The 21,439-nt window shown below is 35.4% G+C and overlaps 2 protein-coding genes across 2 annotated transcripts in view; one reads left to right on the top strand and one right to left on the bottom strand.

The window, feature by feature from the left end:
* Window positions 1-623: 623 nt before the first annotated feature.
* Window positions 624-1,918, top strand: LOC132549343 (uncharacterized). The gene is made up of 2 exons (XM_060213272.1): window positions 624-655; window positions 1,186-1,918. The coding sequence occupies exon 2, from the start codon at window positions 1,187-1,189 to the stop codon at window positions 1,613-1,615; it is 429 nt and encodes a 142-aa protein (XP_060069255.1). The 5' UTR covers window positions 624-655; window position 1,186; the 3' UTR covers window positions 1,616-1,918.
* Window positions 1,919-13,206: 11,288 nt separating this feature from the next.
* Window positions 13,207-21,439, bottom strand: part of LOC132549338 (tyrosine 3-monooxygenase-like) — a 47,183-nt gene continuing 38,950 nt past the window's right edge. Inside the window, exons 9-12 of the mRNA XM_060213269.1 lie at window positions 21,046-21,181; window positions 19,640-19,766; window positions 17,872-18,101; window positions 13,207-13,381 (exon numbers count right to left, since the gene is read on the bottom strand). Of these exons, the coding sequence (XP_060069252.1) occupies window positions 13,207-13,381; window positions 17,872-18,101; window positions 19,640-19,766; window positions 21,046-21,181 (668 nt within the window). The remainder of the gene's footprint in view (window positions 13,382-17,871; window positions 18,102-19,639; window positions 19,767-21,045; window positions 21,182-21,439) is intronic.

The raw sequence follows: 21,439 nt of genomic DNA on the forward strand, positions 1-21,439 counted from the left end.
TTAACTCATGAACTAAATAAATATTAGGTAGGTAATTTAGATGAAATTTATGCCTAAAACTTACGTTATATCAGTTACATGTTCCACCAGACGGCGTCTCTTTACTCGATAGTGGCCTTTTGTTAGGGCTAGGGGCTGTTTTGATGACTTCCAGTGGTTGTTACGGTCTTCCTGTCAGCTCACTGGCTATATACTTACCAGTTCGATATTCAGATAAAAAGGGTAAAAAAAAGTGCCATAATTAGTTAGAGATAGTTTCTTATAAATCCTAACTATTTATTCTATTCTATATAGCATTCTACTCATATACCACCTTTCCTGTAAAACATTAACGTTGTTTTCATCTGTAGTCTGCTTAGTCAATATAATTCTGGCGAATCCCTAATTCTAGGATGTAAGACCTTACTGAACATCATTTTCAGACCTTGTCGTTTTCATTAGGAATTGTATAGCAATGTTGTGAATTTCATGTCCGTGAGAACTCACAAACACAGAGTTAACCTGATGACTATATCCCGGTCGCCGGTAGGGTATCATTTCCTATATACCAGGTTATTCTAACAGAGAGCTTCCCCGTGACAGCAGTTGTGTTTCAGCCCTCACCGACCGTCGGAGATCACCATAATATATTCCTGTCTTCACCTTAATAATACAGGTAAGCAAAGTTCTAAATACATAAGTTAATCTTTACCCGTTGTTAGTGTAGTAACAATTGATGTAAACGAAATTAAAACTAATGAGTGTGCAAACCATAAGCCAAAGAATATATACATGGAGGTGATACATGTTTAAAAAAACAGCAGAAGAGACTAAGTCCTTCACTTTGAAACATTATATCATTGAAGACAACCGTCATATAAATATTGGCTATCAATTATCGTACATATCTCGGTTCATATCCCACAAGGAAGTAGAACTATGGCATAAAAGAGCATGAATTACGTTGATAAACGTATGTTTTACTTTAGCATGTTAACAGGGAGAATGTCTCGAAATATAGTCTGCATTTATATGTCCTGCTGGGTACTAGGTACTCAAAATAAAGATGTGAAATAAAAATTACATTGTTTGTAGTGTTTGTCATCTAAGTGACATGCATTTATGTCGACATATTGAAAGCCACTGCAGTGTTTAGACAGATGTGATAAATGTTGTAGACATCTAACAATGTTTGTTGTACTGCAGGATGTCTTGGCAGCCTTACGTAGACGAAACTCTCAAAGGAACTGACAAAGACGACTCATACATTGCGGGGATTTTTGGTCTAGATGGAAAACCATTGGCTGTACATCCGTCCACATTTTCTCCCTCTGAAAATGACGTCAAGGCTCTAGCTGAAGTCATTGACGGTAATGACAGAGAAACTGTGCAAGTAAATGGATGCATGTTTCAGCAATGGAAGTATGCTATCGTTAGAAGTGAGGGCAATATGGTCAGTCTACAGAGAAAACGAACGACTGAAAACGAACAACTCTCAGCAGGAGACAAATGGCCTCTATGTATATACAAGACAAAATCTGTCATTATAATTCGGATTTCCAAACTCGGAGTTGAAGCTGGCAGAGACAATACCGGGAAAGTTGGTGGTGTCGGAGATTACCTTAACGCTCATTAGATCATAGAATTTGATTAAAATAATCATTTAAGTTTTTGAAGCCTAATACGTATATTCTAGAATCTTATAACAATAATATTTTTATGACTCTACCATGTTAAATGAAATTCATCAAAAGACCTATTTGGGATCATCCTAGAACATTGTTCCTTGGTCGTTTCTTTTCTACAATTTAAGACACTACAATTAGGAAGTTGTAAAAACACCATTATAGGAGTGTTAATCGGGTTATGTCTTGTATTCACTTACACCTTCTCATGGCAGATGTAACATTACACAAAGTATGCTATTTTATATTCATAATACTAATGACATCAATGTTTTTTCACAAAAGAATGTTCCCAAATCTCAGTGTATCAATGTAGTCAACGTTCTTTTTGTATAATTGTTCAATTTGTAATTCAAATGAATAAAATCAACCATCATTCGATGTTACTTCGTCTACTTATGTGTGTAGTTTTCTCCTTAATTTTAAGGGACACGTTTTATCAAAATATGACATCATGAAATTAATCGAATGAAAATATTTGTGTATCGGTACACTCTAACAGGAAGGTTTGTTCAAAGCGTGATTATTGAAGTTTGTTAGTTCAGGAATGTTTGTTAGTGTTATCATACTTCCTGGTGTTCTCCTTTATCCTGTTTGTCTATTGTAACATATCCTTCGCAAAACGACCAAAAATTTGCTTTTTTTTTCAGCCGGTAGTGAATGTAAATAAACGCGAAGCATTATCACCATTACTTTTTAATGTTTTGGATATTTAAAATAGCAAGCTGGCTGCCTTGGCTGAAACTAAGTGTGAACAAGTATGAAAAATTTACACAAATGTGAAAGTGTAAATCACCTCGGTTTGTATGGAATGAATTTGAAAGTTGTGTGGACGTGCCTTAATACACAGGCACCATTACTGCCCACACTTAACATGCTAAAGTCTATCGGCGTGGTTCTATCCGGTCATTGTTAGATATATCCGTTTAGACATATAAAGACAGAATCTCAGTCGGTGTGAATAGACAAGTATTTCCTTTCTACTTCCTGGAATATAGTTTACAAGTCAATGTGCAAATTTAGTTTTATCGTTATCAATGCAAGTAAATTATGACCCGTACTTATCATCGCTATGGTAACAGTGTTCTTGAGTGTTATACGTGTGATTTTGTCACGTAAATATCATAATTTTCTATCGTGTTAAACTATTAGATAATACATGGTTGTATAAAGTTTACTTTTATTTGCAGCGGTATATCAAAATTTGTTAATTTTTCTGTAATGATGAATTCAGACAACAGACTCCTATCTTGTTTCTTTGTTATCTCATAACTGATAAATGATATGCTGGGAAGGTAACAGAAATCTCGTTATATAAAGGAAAACACGTTGTTTTTCAAACCAACAGCATTCACAACGACAAGGACCCACTATCAAATAATCCTTCTAGGCTTAAATAAAGGTATTCAGCATACCCGAAAACCATATTGCTGAGGTAGAAATCTTCAGCATTCTGTTGTAAAGGGAAAGGTATCCGTTTGCTATGTTTAGCAATGTAACGTGTGACAGTAGGCGTGGTGAATCTCGGGTAGTGTGTTCTGTTACTTACTTGTTTTACTTCCCGGGTCGTTATACACGAAAGTAATAAAGAACGAAAGTTCAGGTAAGTGAGTGCTTTCCTCTAGGTAAAGGTAGAGGCAGGTACATATGTTTCACTCATATATCTCAGGCAGGTCATATTGCGTTATGAGGCTTGGGTTGTGACATTTTGCAATTTTCGGTATCTCCATATACTTTTGAAGGGTCGAATAAAAATATTTTTTTTCTTAAATGCATGTCATGGAATACTTTCCATGTAGTTGTATATGCGTCTAAGATAAATATACATCATGAAATAAGAATATCCTTTGCAAAGTTTTATGATATTCAATATTTTCCTTTCGGTAAAACATCTAACTAAATTAATATGGTCTGATGCTACTTACGCTAAAATGACACGTGACTTCAATTGGAAGCATATACGATGCAAATGAAACGCCCACATTTTCTAATTCTGGAGAACAATATCAATACACCTCCAAGGTATGGTAATTACATGTTACAATTCATTCGCTATTCAAGGGACTGTTCCCATATCCACGATTTTCGTGCAAGAAGTCGTCAACTGACTGACAAACTTGTAACACAAGGGTTCAAAAGATGCAGGTTGACGAAAAGTATGGGGAAGTTTTATGGTCGCCTTAGTGATGTCATTGAGAAATACTCTATTTCTTTGTGTGACATGAAGCTGGACGTATTTGATGCTCGTTAGTTTGCCTGTTGATTCCGCAGTTGCTTACCATGCTCTCGTTTGAGAACGTGACATTACTTATGTGGATGAACCAAGGTTTACAAGGCGGTTGTCATAGATGAAGCAGAAGACATTACTCTTCCGGAACACCTGGTCTTATTCTCCTATTACCATTTCAGGAGTCTCATTGTAAATCTTTCTTTTGTTTATATTTCCCCCTAATTTGATGGAATTGAGTTCGAATTATGATATGTTGCCATGTTGGTATTTTCTGGATGTTTCTTGATATCAATTAAACACCACGTGATTAGCCAACCTACATGCAAAAGCAGGAAGCGTTTTAATAAACATTGTCTCCCTCAACGACACAAAATATGAAATAAAATGTTTGAAATATGGAAAGTGGAACTAATTCAGTCGAATCACTCACATTCGTACGAAATTACTTCAGTGTTTCCTGTTGACTTTTATTGATTTACTTATAACCTGTAGATTATCAGCAGATAATTGGCTTAAGACATGTGATTTAACAACGTGAACATTATCAGCGCCGAAGTAATATATCCGGCCACACTATAACCCTGAGTGATATGCGATGGACATGCATTAAGTTGTAAATAAATTATAGTAAAAGTGTTCCTTGAATACGTAGAAGATATACATACCAACAGGAAAAAGAAATAAAAGAAATCTTATGAGTAATGTGGTAATTTTTGGAGATTCATAACAAATAAGGACTTCATTAGGCAGTCATGAATTAGAACACTGACTGTCCGTAGAGGAATATTATTTCACTTGTCGGTAGATGCGCTGGCAAATTGGCGGAGATTATCTGGGATGTTTGCTCGACTCCGAACTCTTCTGTGTAATTTATCCCACAATGTTCGATTTGGGATGACGTCCTGGGTTGCAAGAAAGTCCCTACAAACTCTTGCACTGTGTGGCCTTGCGTTATCCTGCTGAAAAATTAAAATGCTGCCTTGTAATGAAAGGTACGACATGAGGCTTCAGGATATCATTTCGATGGCGTGCAGTCATTAAATTCCCGTTAATGGTCGCTAAAGATGTCTTCAAATCTCCTTCGCAACCCATAACCGATCCACCCCGAAATTTGTCGTACTCTAAAACACAAAGGTCTGCAAGACGCTCTCGCCGACGCCGGTACACACGTTGATAGCAATCAATAATGTGAATCGCGATTCATCCGTGAAGAGCTAAGACCTCCAATGCCCCATAGGGAAACGCATGGGCACCTGTGCCGTCAACCACTGCATACGATGTGCTCGACGTTGAGGCGTCACTGGCAAATCATCGTAATGGCAACATCGTCGTAAATTTGCCTCTCAGTCTACTTCTCACAGTTTGTTTGTGGATTCGACGGTTTCCATTAACAATGGTATTTCGTAATGTTTCGGCTGCTGTTAATCTCCTGTCACGCAAATTGGCCAAGCCTAATGAACCGCTCTCGACGTCGCAACGTTACAAGTGAACGTCCGGATCTCGGTCTGTCATCAACTTTTTCCGTGGCGTTGAGACGTAAAACCAACCGACTTATTATAGCTGATTTGTGAACTCTGAAGTGAGTATTGCGAAAGCTCGACCTCTGTCAAGTTTGGATGTCGTGGCATATTTGTGAAAACAATTATTTATTGTAGATGTATTGGTGATCACGTATGTTGGTGATAGTCAGTCATTGACACTATTTTGAATGGTAAAGAACGCATGCATTTAGACCCACCGGAGTTTTTGTCACGGATGAAGGATTTTTAACATTTAATGGAGGATTGGGTAAGGTGCCCTAATATTCCTTTCACTTTTTATACGGAAATGTATATTTAATACAAAATAGCTTATGATCAAGAAAGTTGCATTTCTGTTCAGTATATATATAATGTTAATCGAATACACCATTCAGTGTTTGACATCAAGAACAATATATACTGTCCTATATCTTTTGTTTCAGTTTTTATCAAAACGTAACCAACAGGACGAATCCATTTCCTCTGTTGTGAATTTTATTTTCTAGAATGTAACAGCCCCGTTTTACCTACCAACATGTATCACTAACACTTTTCTAAGATGCAAGATTATGAAGTCTATTGGAAAGTTTTATGATCGCCGTCATGACATCCTAGGAAAATTTCACTGTGAACGTAAAAAGTGTATATGTTGTTAAATGTTAGGTTGATATTGTTGGAAAATTCCGCTGTGATGTTAGAAGTATATGCTGTAATTGTTTGCCTGATGGTTTCAGCGTCATTAACCTAGCCGTCTTTTTAGTGGGAATAGTAAAACTAACCTTCATTTAACGTATGAACTAATTTAAATAGTGGCACGGTTCAGGATATATATTTGTACTTGTATGAAATTATGCGATATATGAAAATAAGAACATCTATTAAATTACTAGGTTAGTGAACCTGTCCATATAGATTTTTTTAGCTTTTTTATCACTTTGGTTTTTCCACAGTCGCCTCCTAGGTTTCCATTTTTTATCGCGAAAAAGAAACAGACATGATGAAAAATGCAATGCCGGGCACAAATTGAAAGTAGAAGCCAGTGAAAATTCATTATAGCTATTTCAGGATTCTGTGATTCCTCACCAATTATCAACTGAGATGTCCCCAAACACCAATCTAAGAGTGATCATAATATGGTATCGATATGGAGTTTTGTTACGCTGAACATAAAATCTCTTATATTTGTAACAATAGATAAATATCACATTATCAATTCCTCGCCATCCTTTAATATTTTGAAGTGCTACCAGTGATTAAAATTTGCCAAAGTTGATGATTATTCCGCTAAATGGTTATATTGATATTATAAGATTCAGAATTATCACTGTGACATGCTCCATTACTTCGGTAGATGTATGAAATAAGATTGTACAATATTTCCTCCACACAGAAATTTTTTGTATTTGTAATGATACAGATGGTTATCATATTACTTTTGGGAGTTAATAGCTCTCCGTCATCAAAAAAGTACATCAATAGTGATATCACACACATGAACATCGGAAGTGACGCTTCATTAGAATTATTAATTTCCTTTTATACTTATGAACTGAATTCCTGCTCCTCACGAAATAGACACGGTCGTAAACCCGTCATTTTATATTCACAATAAGCTTATAAACTTTATAGAAAAAATATGTCTTTCATATATGAAAACACATTTGATTAAGAACAGAACGAACACCATCGATACCATGAAGTAAAGGTAAGGTCGAATGTTATCAGAAGGATACATTCTGTACAGACAAATTACCTAACAAAGAGCCCCTCGACCCTCACCACGTGGAAACATAAATCCTTTTTAGAATGTCAGGATTCTAGTAGCACAGTTATTAATGTAAGTTACAGAGATAAATGCAACAGATAATTCCTTTAGCATTTACTGAAAGAAATTTCATCAAATGTGTATCTGACCATGGTTGTGATTTTAGATAACTAGTAACTTAGTGAAAGTGTGCTTATTTACCGGCATTTGTTCCTACAAATTTTCATATTATCATTTACAATTCTGGTAAATGTTATATATTTCCTTTGATAAATTTTTATTTCAGTCGCCCTCCTAGGTTTCAAATTTATGACCCTTAGCCTCACTAACGAGTCCTAGAAGAACGAAACAGCTGTATGATGTAGTATAATCCTTATTTGGCTCTGTTGTGTGCTAGTCACTTGTTCTGGTGAAAGACACTGCTTGTGTTACAGAGGTACAAAGTTCTACTTCACCTGATATATAAAATGGTTCAGAATATACACACGTTGTTGACGTTGTTCGAAAAATATCAGATATATGAACATTTCGGAATTTATTTGATTAAAGCGATAATTCACATCCCCATTTTAATTTTTTTAGAACTTTGAATTTTCCTCACTCGCTGCCTTTGTTTGAAAAAAGAAGTCTTGTGAGAAGGGAAATAACTCGTACTGACTACCATCAATGCACTGAGGAACCGAAGAGGTCCGGTTGTCATCGTGTTTTTAAAAGCTATTTTCTGAAATGGCTGTTATTAGGACAGTATGTACGTCCTAAGACTGAAAATGTCCATACAATAAGGAGTAACTCAAGTCCAAACTTTGGACAATATTGGAACACGTTGCCACAATAATATTGACCAAGTATCTCATCATATTTAAAATCTGACTGCATTTCCGTCATGTTAACATTCGTAAATATTTCAGTCGTCTATATGAATGCCTTATATGAGTGTTCAAACTGTGTAGATTAAGATAAAAAGAACAATGATTCCGAATCATGTTACAAAAGCATTTGACTGTTATGATTTCCGGCGTTCAGATGCATAACAACTTATTATTGTTAACGTATAATCATTTTCTTTCCTTAATTTCTTATTTTTTTCTTCGCCAGTAACCTGAAACACGACATTCAATTACACGGTAAACTTTCATTTCAATGAAAGTCAGCAAACAATGCAACATAAAGTACCTTATCAGACATCAAACCCAATCCCAAACCACACGTCTTGAATGTGAAGCTAACACGTTGACAGAGCGACAGCTGTAGGTTGCCGCCATATTTTCAGCCGAGTAGTAATTTATCACAAGTTAAACTCTCTCAACGTTTTACCGCAAAGTTTGTCTGGTCGTGACATGAATAAGTAACTTTTTCTATGTAGATATAAAAATTGATTTACACTGAAATTTATTTTTGTGTTAACATATTCTTCATGATTTTAAAAAAATGACCAAATTTTCTCGCATGTTGTGAAGTTATAATGAGTGAGTAATGTCTGCGAAAAGCTTAGTAAGTTTTCTCCTTTTAGATCTCTTCTATATATGCCAGTAATTCGGATATTTTCTTTTGAAAATGAAATTGATAGAATATTTAATAGCGTCTCCAGCAATAACAAACATATTTCACTCGTATGTCATTTTTTTTTATCTTTCACTTGTGTTGCGCACTCGTGAAATTTCGACAACATTTGTTAGAGTTATGCCCCTTTATGAATCAATTCTGTTTGGAATGTTGTGTCAAGTGTATTTAATTAAGTAAGTATTGAAGCAATATTTCTCAAACATGACATGCTACATCACTATGATATATAGTTTTGCCCTTTCACTTTTCATTTCAACTCGATCAAATGCTACATCTTATTATAACCTATAATTTGACATATTAGGTGTTTCAAAACCGTTACCATAATAATACTTTGTAGACTTCCGATTGGTCGAAATTAATATATTATCTAATTAAGTTGAAATTGGTATAAAAAGGTTTAGGGAAATGACAATGATATCAACTTCGAAAAAAATAATGTCTCCATTTGGTTGCCAGGAAGACCAAACGAAGACACTTTGGAGGAATCTTGTTGGGACAACCCCTCCACAACTACTGTTGACTGGAGAGCGGGGGCTATCAGTCGGCATCCTTGCGACAGTTCTAGTTAACTTTGGTAATATGTTTTGGAATATCATTTAATTTACGCATACATGTAACGAACGTCCATGTGATTCAGACAGGGCAATACCTAAGCTACGTTGGCGAACCTGTGAGAATATGTAGCTAGTTTTCTTACGAGACAAAACGGGTATAAGACAATTATTGAGCGATAACTTTTTGTCCCGGAATATTTCTTCGGCTGTAGTTTCACCTGAACTTGTAAACAGGATGCACAAAAATAAGAAATAACATCCTGTTCGTACATTTTAAATCTTGATAAATCTACGAAAGGAAAGCATATGATAGCAGTAAGATTACGTACCTCTTACATTTACCCTAGTGTCAGCCATTTTGATAAGAGGCAGAAGTTTGAAAGTGAAAGATGGCTGCAGCGACATGGAATGACAGCCGGAACTAACTGTTTTAATGCATTATCTTCGCATGGCTCGGCAGCGTGTATGACATGTCTCGTCTGTCCTTTGTACAAGCGGATGATCTCAACAAAACATAAAAGATGGGACTACCTCGACCTCTCAATTCATCATCAATTCGAAATATGGCATGAAACCAGAAATTATATGTGTTCCTTCTGTCTGTCATTTTTATGCCCCTATTGAATGTAAAATTAATGTTTTCAATTTTGTTCTGTTTTCAGTCTGACACTTTAGAATTTTGTTAGTAGGAAACTTTCTATGATAAAGAACGTTAATATATTTTCATTCAGGCGTTACTTTGCTTCTTTCAATCACTGAATCAAAGCTTAAAACCATTATTAGGTTATTGTCTCTTTTTAACTCTACTAATTAGCATTCGTTCATTTGGACCCAATAAAATTTGTCTTGTTGAACACTAATATAGTTTGTGTTATTAAATCTAGTGTATTTATGTAATGATCGAAACAAAATTACTTGCAATTTAAAACGCGCCACTAGATAATTCCATCTGTATGACCAACACTGACTGGTAATTTTGACTTGAGCTCAACAAATCATGGATTTGTACATTAGTCCTGCTTGGTGTATTTCTTCCCAAAATAGTCAACTGCTGCTACAGATCGACGGTCGCGTAATTAAAAGCATGTAGTTTGTTTAAGACATGCCTCATAAAATGTAATAAAATCTTCCATTTGAAAAATGTCAATTGCTTGTCCCCTAAACTCCTGAAATGGAAACAGTCCGTTCGTTCGAAGTGTTCCGGTTGATACGAACCATTAGAATAGGCAGGGTCCCTGTTTAGTTCACTTTTGGAACAGCATTGCACACTGCGCGCACAATCTACGTCCTTTGAACGCTTTCAGAGTAATTTGAAACTGAAACAGACACATACATTTACTTTAATGTGATGTGTTTGCCGTTCTATTTCGCTGGTCAGCTCAACTCCGGGGAATTCTCTGGTATAATTTAAAACTATTCATTTTCAATGGATATGAAGGCTTGGACATATCGCCGTGCTTGTTTATCGCCTGTCTCCGACAGTGACATCAGGCGGTCATTGCTGAAATGCATTCTGACGTGATTTGTTTGTGTGAGACAGCAAGTTAGCCAAGCATTAAATCACTTCAATTCCAATATTAGATACGCATCATATATCTACATTGTATCAAAATGACCAAAAACATTTAGCTATTTAAATTTGAATTATAGCAAATTAAAATTGAAACACATCAGTCGTCTCAAGCGTGTCTGGAACTTTTCCTACATTGCAGCATTGAAGTGTGACCAGTTACTGTAATCATTTTAATAACTATTGGTGAACTGCAGTCAGCTGGTTCGTGTTTGTCGTTGAAATAAAGTCTGTTTTGTTTAGACTAAGACTGAGCGACATTCTTCTCGTATCTGTGACCATTGAGGGAAAAGAGTGGGCATGTAAGGCTTATCATTTCGACACTGTGTAGGGGACATAGCTTCGTCACTCGGATATAAAGTGGAGACATTTTATTAGGAAGATTGCTTGAATTAGTCCGAAAATCCAAAATCTGTTTCCGAGGTTCGGCTTGCGAAGTTGCAGCAAATCGGTTAATAAATGATTCCTGAATAGCCATATCGAGATTTAAATCGTGGAGGTAGAGAGATAGGAAGACAATTTCTTAAATATATGACTACATTTGTTATCACGTAAAACAAAATGTTTGTTTAGTGCATGTGTGTATGTCAGACATGGAAATCTATACTCTAATCAACGGCTGTTGTCAGTAGGCTACATGATAAACAGTGATTCAAGCCAGGCAACGGTATCATAGCTTGTCATCGGGGTTTATAATGTTGGGGGACATTTTGTTATTCAAATTAATCACCTTTTATTTTTGGGCAAATGAATTGATAGGATTTTCATTACTGATATGTTCATCTGCGAGCTGAGTAATCCTTCTAGAGCACATTTTTTCACGTTTTCAATACTTCAAAACCACCCTTCAATGTCGTTGTGATGATATGCTGTGTTTAAAATGGCGCATTTATATCAAACCCCTATCTCCGGTGAGGGCTTTTGATGAATTATCATTGTATAATGACCCTTTGTCCATTTAACTTTCACTTCGAAGCTTACCTGTCAGTGCAAAGATATTGTAAGAAAAAAACACAAAACTGAAGAACTTGCAATAGAATTTATTGAGTGGTTGTAGAAGCTTGGACCACTATGTACTAACAGCCCTAGCCTATATTAACATTATAGATACGAAACATTTCTGTGACACTTTGAGCAAGCAGAGGTCAAAGGTCAACCATTTATTGGTGTATAGACAATGAACGGTCCACTACGATGTAACATCTGAGCCTAGCGTCTCTGTGGCCAATCAATCACGTGATACCGACACATATATCTATTTGTCGTATGGATTATACAGAAAGCAGTAGCATGAAAGAGAATACATACATATATACATATATCATCACTTTTTACAGACTGATTTGATACAATCAGATTAAATTGTTTATCATTTACCTTTATCAAAGGAACAGATAGACTGAGAGAAAAAAAACTGTCTATAAGGAAGATTATACGGAGACAACATTTCGAATTTCAGTAGTCGTTATTAATAGTCAATATCGGGAGATCTTCGTCAGTACTAAAATCTGATATGGTAGAGAAAAAAGGAAACATAATCATTGGCCTTGATATAGAATATTCACATGTTATAAATTACTTTATACAGTCATAAACAATGTACATGGGTAAGATTGTGGTGTAACATATATATACTCTGTAATGCACCAAAGGGGCATAACTCGTCAATCATCAAATACACACCTTCCCCCTCTCCCTTAAAAAAATAAACAAAAACAAAAGACGAAAAAATAAAGAATGTCACTCTATCTTATTTGCTTACAATATTTTGTTATTATTTGTCAAATATTACAGGTAAGATGTGAATGAAATCATCGATATATTTCCGATATCTACTTAAGTGACCCAAATGTACAATTTGTAAAATATATATACATGTTCACGGTTGTAATATTCTCGCACATCCACTACATGCATAAATAGGAAAATCTATCTTAAGCGCTAAACTGCTATTATAGCGGAAAACTGCGAAGTAAATAGCAGTGTTTTGTAAAATTAGAGGGTGGGTTAGTCCTTGGTATAATTATGGTGGAACGAGTTCCTGGAATGAAGAGAGCCAGATCTAATTTTTACTTCTGAGATTAAACGACATCAGATCAGCATATCACATGATTACAAACACGCACACTTCTACATATATGATAGACTATGCAGAAGCTAATAACTTAGACTCAACATAAGTACCCAGAAATCGTTTCAAAGTCATATTACTAAATCCTAAGATATGACATGATGGGATGCCATTCAAAACGATGATATTATAACAATGTTCTTAATTCAGGAGCAAACATGACCAATAAAGTGATAAAGGTATGTATCCGGTTAGTCAATCTAATCTTACGACACTTGAATTGTTTCCAGACCCTTCGTGGCTTTTTGAAGACAGTCGATGTCATTCCGAACGGATAAAGCAATGGCGTCGACCGTTTCCTTTTTATCAAGCGGTTGGATAGTCTGTGTGTAGGGATCGTATCTCACTTCAGACCGTCGAGAAATTCCAGCCGCATATTGTCTGGGAAAGAATAAAACAAAGATTTGTTCAGTAAAAATAATCACCACTCTCTTTAGCCATTGCCTAACTGACATGATTAATTCTGATGCACGCGTGTACACTCCGTTTTTTTTTTTTTTTTTTATGTCTTAAAAACATTAAAAAAATAATTGAAGAAAATCCTTTTGATTTAATCAAAGATTCTAATACTTTTGACTTTCACATTATACTCTTTTCATCGTTAATTTCTGAAACTACCTCATTGGTCAACAAAAGTGACGTACAAATTCGCGCCATTTTTTATGTCATGCTGGTGTTAACCTGAAAAATGTCACGACCAATGAAAATGCTTGTTTGGCTGAAGATTTAGCTAAACAAGATGAAAATATCACTAATTTATATTTTACCCTAAGCTTGATATTAAACCCAGTTTCAAATCTTTCTTCGAAAGTTAGAAAATGGAAAATTTGGAAAGAAACAAAATGAACAGCACAAGAACGGTTTTATTTTGAACATGAAAGCATAGAACTCAGACAGTATTTTTTTCAGTTGAAGGTGCGAGTAGAAAAGGAAAATGAAGGCGGAAATAATTTCATGTCCCGTCGTTTCCGTTATGTAAACGTCCCTGATGCCCTGATACTTCTTTCATGTATGACCTTTGTTACACCTGTCGCGTGAGACAACGGTTTCACTATCCAGCATTACCTACACTGACTTAGTCATAAAACGTGAATAAGTGTTCATTCGTTTCCAGGGATGTACCAATTTTCTCAAGAGAAAAAAAAATAATTTAAAAAATCTCTTTGTATTTAATTGCACGGAAAGTCAGTACAAAAGACACAGGCTACAAAATTGACTTTGGAGATAACAAATGAGAGATGTTTAGGGCTGTGTTTGTCAATAGAGCATGTGAATTTATGAGTCTCGGGGCGCGATATCTTAATCAGTTTTGTCTCAAACCTATGTTAGTGATGGTCCGCAACTGTGGAGACAAGAGTCCTGCAAAACAATCACGCACTATTTATGTCATATCGACTCACAATGGCAAACAGGACTCGTCAACCGTGAAAAGGCGGAGGAATATACCAATAACGAAAAATAATCTATCATTAAAACCATTAGACTGACAAACATTTGATAAATGAATCGATTGATGCAGAGTGAACTCGTCCCCGTGGCTTCTACACAGATTATGTAGCTATCACAATATAGAATCGATTGATTTAACACTATGGTTGGCGTCGTTTAATCTATACAATTGATTCAAATTTTAACACAATACAAATGATTTTATTTATGACAGAAACCTATTGGCATTATCATATTTCTATCCATTATTGAATACCTCGTTTGTAATATGACGCCAGGTTTTTTTGGGGGGGTTATTTTTCTATCACGATTTCCAAATGTTAGATGGAATGTGAGTCCTGTTTGATACAGAGTTGACGTGGTGGATTTACACTCTACTGCACTGATGTGGGTAATCAAATAATTGCCATTATAGTATTCAAGGTTAGGTCAAATTTTATGTATTAGATTTCCGACGCCATTCTATACCGAACAATTAACAAGTCGTCAGTAAAATTGGAGTCAATCCAATTTCCGTAATTTAAGATTTCTGGGGTATTATCAGTGCATTTGTTTGTGTCTCTGGTAGTTTTATGTTACGACTTAGACTGACACAAATATATACTAAGTGACAGATATTTTTTCAAGAAACTAGAACTGTTTGTAATATTGCCATTCAAGACCATTCATTATCGAAATTTTAAGCAAATCAATTTTGACCGTCATCACGGGCTATTTATATTAATGAAGTGACAATCTAGTGTCCCAAAAATGACTCTTCATGAATTTTCCAGCCTAACATACCAGGATCTACTTCATTAGTTTTATACACGTTAAGGAATAGTGATGACGGACTGATAATAATGACCAAAGTTATGATAATTTCTCTGTAACAATATTATAGATATTCGTTTGAACCATACAATGCGAAGAACGTACGAAGACTAATTTCTACAATGATGTTTTTGTATTTGTCAAAATAGGTGATGCAATACAGATCTAGGATACCTAAGGATACATTTCTGTGATGAAATTTATTTTCAAATTTTGTCTGTCGTGTTTTCCGGATAACCCTTGTTACTGGTGAAATATTTCATCTATCATACCCAAATCAGCATAGATCGCATGAATGTGTGACTAGTATCCGAGGAGGCATCATGGCGCACTACTTCATGTCATCGAACACTCGACATATCTAGATGAACTTTAATTTGTTCGATGGTGTTCAGAGCAACAGCAGACGATCCGAAGGGAACGGTCATATAACATGCTGTGCACTTTACGATTAGTTTGTACCACGGTGAATCACGTAGGCGACAAATGTTATCATTACCCTTTGAAAAACAATAGCAGGCTTCACAAGCCCTGTAACTCCAGTGAAAAAAAACATACCGTTCAAGTTTATACACTCGTTTAAACGATCAACGGACTTTATATGGACTTATGGCAGTAAGATTCAGGGAAAATAATACGAAATAATTAAAATATATTCAAGAGGATCCAAAACGGACAGACTTCAGCAACAACTTATTTCACATACAAGGATTATACAGACGAAACGATATCACAAATCCTTCTCTGATAAATGCTTAACCTGTATGTAACAGCTACTTTGTCTGGACCAAAAACTTGAAATTATAAAGAAGAAAACATTCGGGCCTTCCAGATCAAAGATATCTAATATCCAAACGTAGGATGGGACAGATGCACCAAACTTACATTTCAATTCTCAATCAATGGAATACCATGGCATTTAGATAACGTAAAACATCACCAATTACGTGCACATGAATCGTTGCTAGAAGTTCAGAGATGTTTTAAGTTGCCATGCAGGGAAAATGTAAACACACACCAACATTCTGTTTAACCACAGTATGATAAAAGAAAGGTATTAGAAAGTGCACAATAAGAAAAACCTTTCGACAAAAATCAAGAAATTGAAACAGAATAGGAAAATTGTGTTTGTAACCAAAATTAACAGTCTGTATTTAAATTTGCGATCGGAATATTGGAACCCAGACAAAGCGTTAGTTTCTGTATCAACTAACAATGTTTTAGAATCACGTCACTCTATAAATGTTTTATTTAATTTAATATGATTTGACGGATGATTACCCGTCATGATTTGTGAAATATGAGGTACATATATAGGGTGTCGTGTTATTTTCATGTAAAAAGAATGATTTAAGCAGCAGTTCACTTATTACCGAAGAATCGATGAAGATTATGAATAAAACACTGGCTGTATATGGTTTAAATTGGTGTTCTCAATATGTGCTGCTCGTTTGTAATAAACAGCTGCCATAAATTTCCCAAACCTACAAACGTGTTATTATCAACGCTATGAAATATTCATCAGTGAATGATTTGTAACGATACAAAAATCTGACACATATTATATAGGGTCAGAAAGCACACGTAGGCCTCCAACCTTGGGCAGAGTTCCAATACGACGTGGTTTTCGTTCTATTGCTCCAAATAATGGTGAGTTGTCATATGAAAGTTTCACTTTAATTTCATAATATTATAGTTATAAGGTGGAAACAGTCTACTTGGTTGAAATTAGATAAGGGAAGTTAGTTTGTTTCTCTATCTAAATTCCAACATTTCGGTCGATTAAAATTTTCTTAACTCGCCTTCAATGTGTTCACAGAATCGACTGCTAAACCAAAGACGAGCCGTAGAATGATAATACATAATGATGTTTATGTTAACATTTGGAGTACCTGTTTCTATTAATTCATCTGCATTGAACTGTTCTTTTCGCTCGTGTGTCTTTTGTACCGCCCTATTTGGACATAACATCACCCATTGCACCAGTAATCACACTAATTGGCAATTGGCAGATTTTCTTGTCTTGTTGGATAATATTTTGATTTTGTTAAAGTCATTATGATGAATGGTTCCTTTCGTTCATTGTCGTTAAGTCCCTTCGCTGAGCGACATTCAGATAGGGCGTAAGGATTGGACCCGCAATTTCACCAATTAATGATCGTAAGAGGGAACCAATTGTGAGGATCTTCGTCTTTGGAATCTTTCCTCAACATTTTACTGCGTCTTGATGTCTCTATTGACACTTCTTAACTCTAACCTTAGTGCATAGCGTCCGAATAAGCGAGAAAAACTATGGTTCTGGCACAGCGGCATGACCGATCGAAGTCATGAAATGGTTCTTTTGTTCTTGGCTCAACGTTGACTTGGATGCGGAGAGATTGATGACATAATGTGGTCGGATATGGTGTAATGATTCTGTGTCCAGGTAGTGACATGAAGACATTATTACAGTGACCATCATGGTCAGTGGCCCGTCATCCATGGACAACGTCTTCATATGACCCTGGCAGTTGCAAGAATATATAACCCAAAAGTCATAAACAAGCCCTTAGCTGACCCATAATGTATTTATTCCAAGTAAAGAATACGGACAGATTACCCCAGCTTACCTCATTTTTTGCATCATGTCGTCAAACGATTCCACGTAGAAGTATATTGGCTGAAGGTCATCGTCTGTGTATTCCTGGACGGCAGTCTTAGCAGGATCGAAAGGACGCTGGTCTGGAGCGTCCGACAGTGCGTGTTGAAGCTCTCCATACGACGATAGTGTTCCTGCTCCATATGCCCGCAATTCGCCATTCTCTTTGCACAGGCCAAACTCTACTGTGAACCAGTACAACTGAAAAATACATCAATATTTTGGAATGTAACGATAGCTTATGTGGTCATAAAAACAACTTAAAGAAATTAAGATCATATTTGTTAATGTTCTTTATCATAAAATGTACCACAGGGCGTTTGTGGTGTTAATCTGACCAATGATATTTGGAACAATACAAATTAAGTGCATTTTTTGTGCCAAGAACTAAATCAATTTTACTTTTGAGAACTATGCTGATTCTGAAAATGAACAACATCTTTCTTGAATTACCCTGACTGAAATGTTACAAAAGGTAAAGATAAAAAGTAATATTTTCGGATGGAAGCGTTTGTGTATAAATCTGTCATTGTAATTTTAATTTATTGTTTAACTTTGTGTATTTAAATTAAGTCTATCTTGATGGAGACCTGCCAAATCGATAAATCATAGCTGTATTAAATTTTTGTTTTACCCGGCGATCGATAAATAAGAACAATGCATTAACTTGTCTTTATTTATATATTGACCAAAGTATTATCACTAAGATTCGTTAGTCTAGCCATTACTATGAAATAGGCACCTGATTGGCTAATACTGTTAAAAACAGACGTTAATTGTCCAACCAAAGAGAAGATGTCCCGACAAATGGATATGGATGAGAGCCGTTATACCGACCAAATGGGTCAAAATAATATTTGATCATTAGCATTAAAGAGGCAATAATCCAGTAGCAATCCACGTGACCTTTGATTTAAGCACTTTGAGGTTTTCTAAGCTACTGTAATTGTTTTAATCAAGCCATTGCAACATGACTAAGCTAAAATTGTTTGTAAACAAGGATATGGGGACTAAGACAGGGACCAGTCCAGATTTCTTAAGCTTGCACTATACCATACGACGATTTAGAAGCTGCTTGGAGCGTGAAATGAATTTTCTACAGCCAAAGTTTGGACCTCTGGAGCTCGTGCTCCATTCTAATGACTTAATCATAATAAAACAACATACCAAATGAACGCAAAACGTATTTTTATTCTAAGGGATCCGTGTCGTTTCGTCCTCCTGTATCAACACTTTTATCTATAAAAGGTTTTCGTAAGTACAAATTATACGTCCGTGACTCGAGCGTTTAAAATGCTTAAGTTAAGATATTATTGAGTGTTCGGTTTGATTTTCTCGTGAAAAAATTAACATCATTATTCTAAAGAAGAAAGGAATTTTAAAGTCTTCTCGCAGAAGTAGTTCGATCAAAGCACTTGAAAGCTGTATCTTTTCTCCAGAAGTCATCCACCTTGATGTATGGCAGATCAAAAGGAACATCATCCCGATCAATATATATCTTGACAATACAATTACCGTGCTCTGTAAAAGTGTGTTTTAGATCAAAAGGTATTTCTGGCCATGCAAATATTTCAAGGTAGTATACCTATCTGAACTAGTACAGGAATATATCACTTTAGACTTGAAACCTGTCTATCCGATTCCCTTTGTTGCCGTATAAAATTCTCTGAAATATGAGGCAATAATATTCGTTCAAAGAGACGGATGCATTTCATTATATGTTCCTCATTTGATCTTACTGTTGCAAATTTCTCAATATCGGCATCCGAGGCTCCAAGTGTAGCGAGACCAATTTCCTGGGAAAACTGGGCAAACTTTGGATCAGCTAACATTGGCACATGTCCTAGAAGTTCATGGATGCAGTCTCTGTAAAATATTATATTTGTATTTCATATGCAACAAAAAACAAAAAACAAACAAAAAATGTGTCATAGCTTTTATCAGTGGTGTAGCAAATGTTTTTAGGGGTGTATGTTTTAAGTAGTATAGTAAAAACAAAAGTGAGATTAAATATTTCAATGAAATTCGAGAGTTTGCTTTAGCATACAAGCATGCATTATTGCTACATCACTGGCTTTTTCGAGGGTTTTTATTTTCGCTAGTTTTGCGGATAAAATGAGATTGCGAATAAACCAGACCAGGCCTGCTTGGGGCCCCTATCGTGTTGGTGTTTGGCATCACGGGAGGGACTCCTATATTGTAATGGTCTCAATAATTTCTGTCATCTAGGTAATTGCTCCCAAGTAAAACTTCGAACAATGTTTGACCGTAAAATTTCTGTCCGCGTGAAATTCGTCAACATGTAGTCTTTTATTGTTAGAAATATGAGATTTTGTGCACCACTTGTATATGTACGCTATTCTAATATCTTTCACTATAAACAAGAAAAACAGCATATGGTATATATATGTGTGTTTTATGAAATCATGCAAATTTTTATTTCAAAACCAATTTAATTTCTCAGCTCTACCATAATGTATTATTTTGTATGATGTAACAAGATGAAACAATACCTATCTTTTAATAAATAATTTTATTGCAGGGATATGTTCACGTTTGTGTAACAAAACACCGATTTCATTCGATTTCACACTGGATGTTTTGTTTAAATATATCATTATTGATTGAGTACTGAGAAAGAAATTTACAAGTCTGTTATTTAAATTTATTTTAAATTTCGCAATTTAAACTCCAAATCAAGAAAGCCATGGACAGTAGAATTTAAGTATCAGCACGAGAGCAGTGACTATACTCTGGTTAGAAGGTAAAAACCTTTGGTAAAATTTCTTATAAAGCGTTCATTCATTGGAAGACGAGGAACAATAGCGGGCACATTGCTATACGTATTATTCTATGTAATTAAGACTTTATCACAACCCAGGTATCACCCTCTGAGATGCTAATGATATCGATTTATATCAATTTATATTGCTTTGATTTCCATTCGTGTATCAGAGCAATCCAAATTAATCAATGAACTACATTTCTGTGCGGAAGTAGTTCCCCATAAATAGTGATTACGTTAAACATTTTCTAATTTCTATATTCAGATACGACAAGTTAATTCTCGTCAAGGACATAACGAATGTAAAATGCGGGCGATATCGAATCCGCTGATGTTAGATAAATATAGTTGTTGACTTACGGTTCTGGAGAGTGGTCAGGCTTTGATCCGTGACGGACATATTGAGTACATTGAAAAACTCGGAAAGCAAGGCTAGCCAAGAAGTCACGCGCAGACAGAAGTCCGGAAACAGGTCGGAGCTGGAACCCGGTCCTTCCTAATTGATTATGATAGAGAGTAAAAAAAATACTTGTTCTAGAGAGACTTTTGAATGTTTTCAGCTTTTTTATAAAAAGGAATTTAAACCAATTGGTTTTGCATCGTTACAAGAATAATAAACATTAGATAGCTTAAAGCGTCACATCTAGCATTTATAAGCAGACATTGAAATCTCTGGAAAAACACATTATTGTAGACTACTTGTGTAAAATGTACATAAAAATGGTTTAAAGCAATATTAATGTCAAACCTGAAA

The sequence above is a fragment of the Ylistrum balloti genome, unplaced genomic scaffold (genome assembly GCF_031769215.1).
Source record: "Ylistrum balloti isolate Yb309-2 unplaced genomic scaffold, AGI_CSIRO_Ybal_v1 Utg370054, whole genome shotgun sequence".
Classification (NCBI taxonomy): Eukaryota; Metazoa; Mollusca; class Bivalvia; order Pectinida; family Pectinidae; genus Ylistrum; species Ylistrum balloti.

Excerpts from the sequence above, each read along its gene's own strand:
- LOC132549343 (XM_060213272.1), top strand. The coding sequence starts at position 1,187 with ATGTCTTGGCAGCCTTACGTAGACGAAACTCTCAAAGGAACTGACAAA.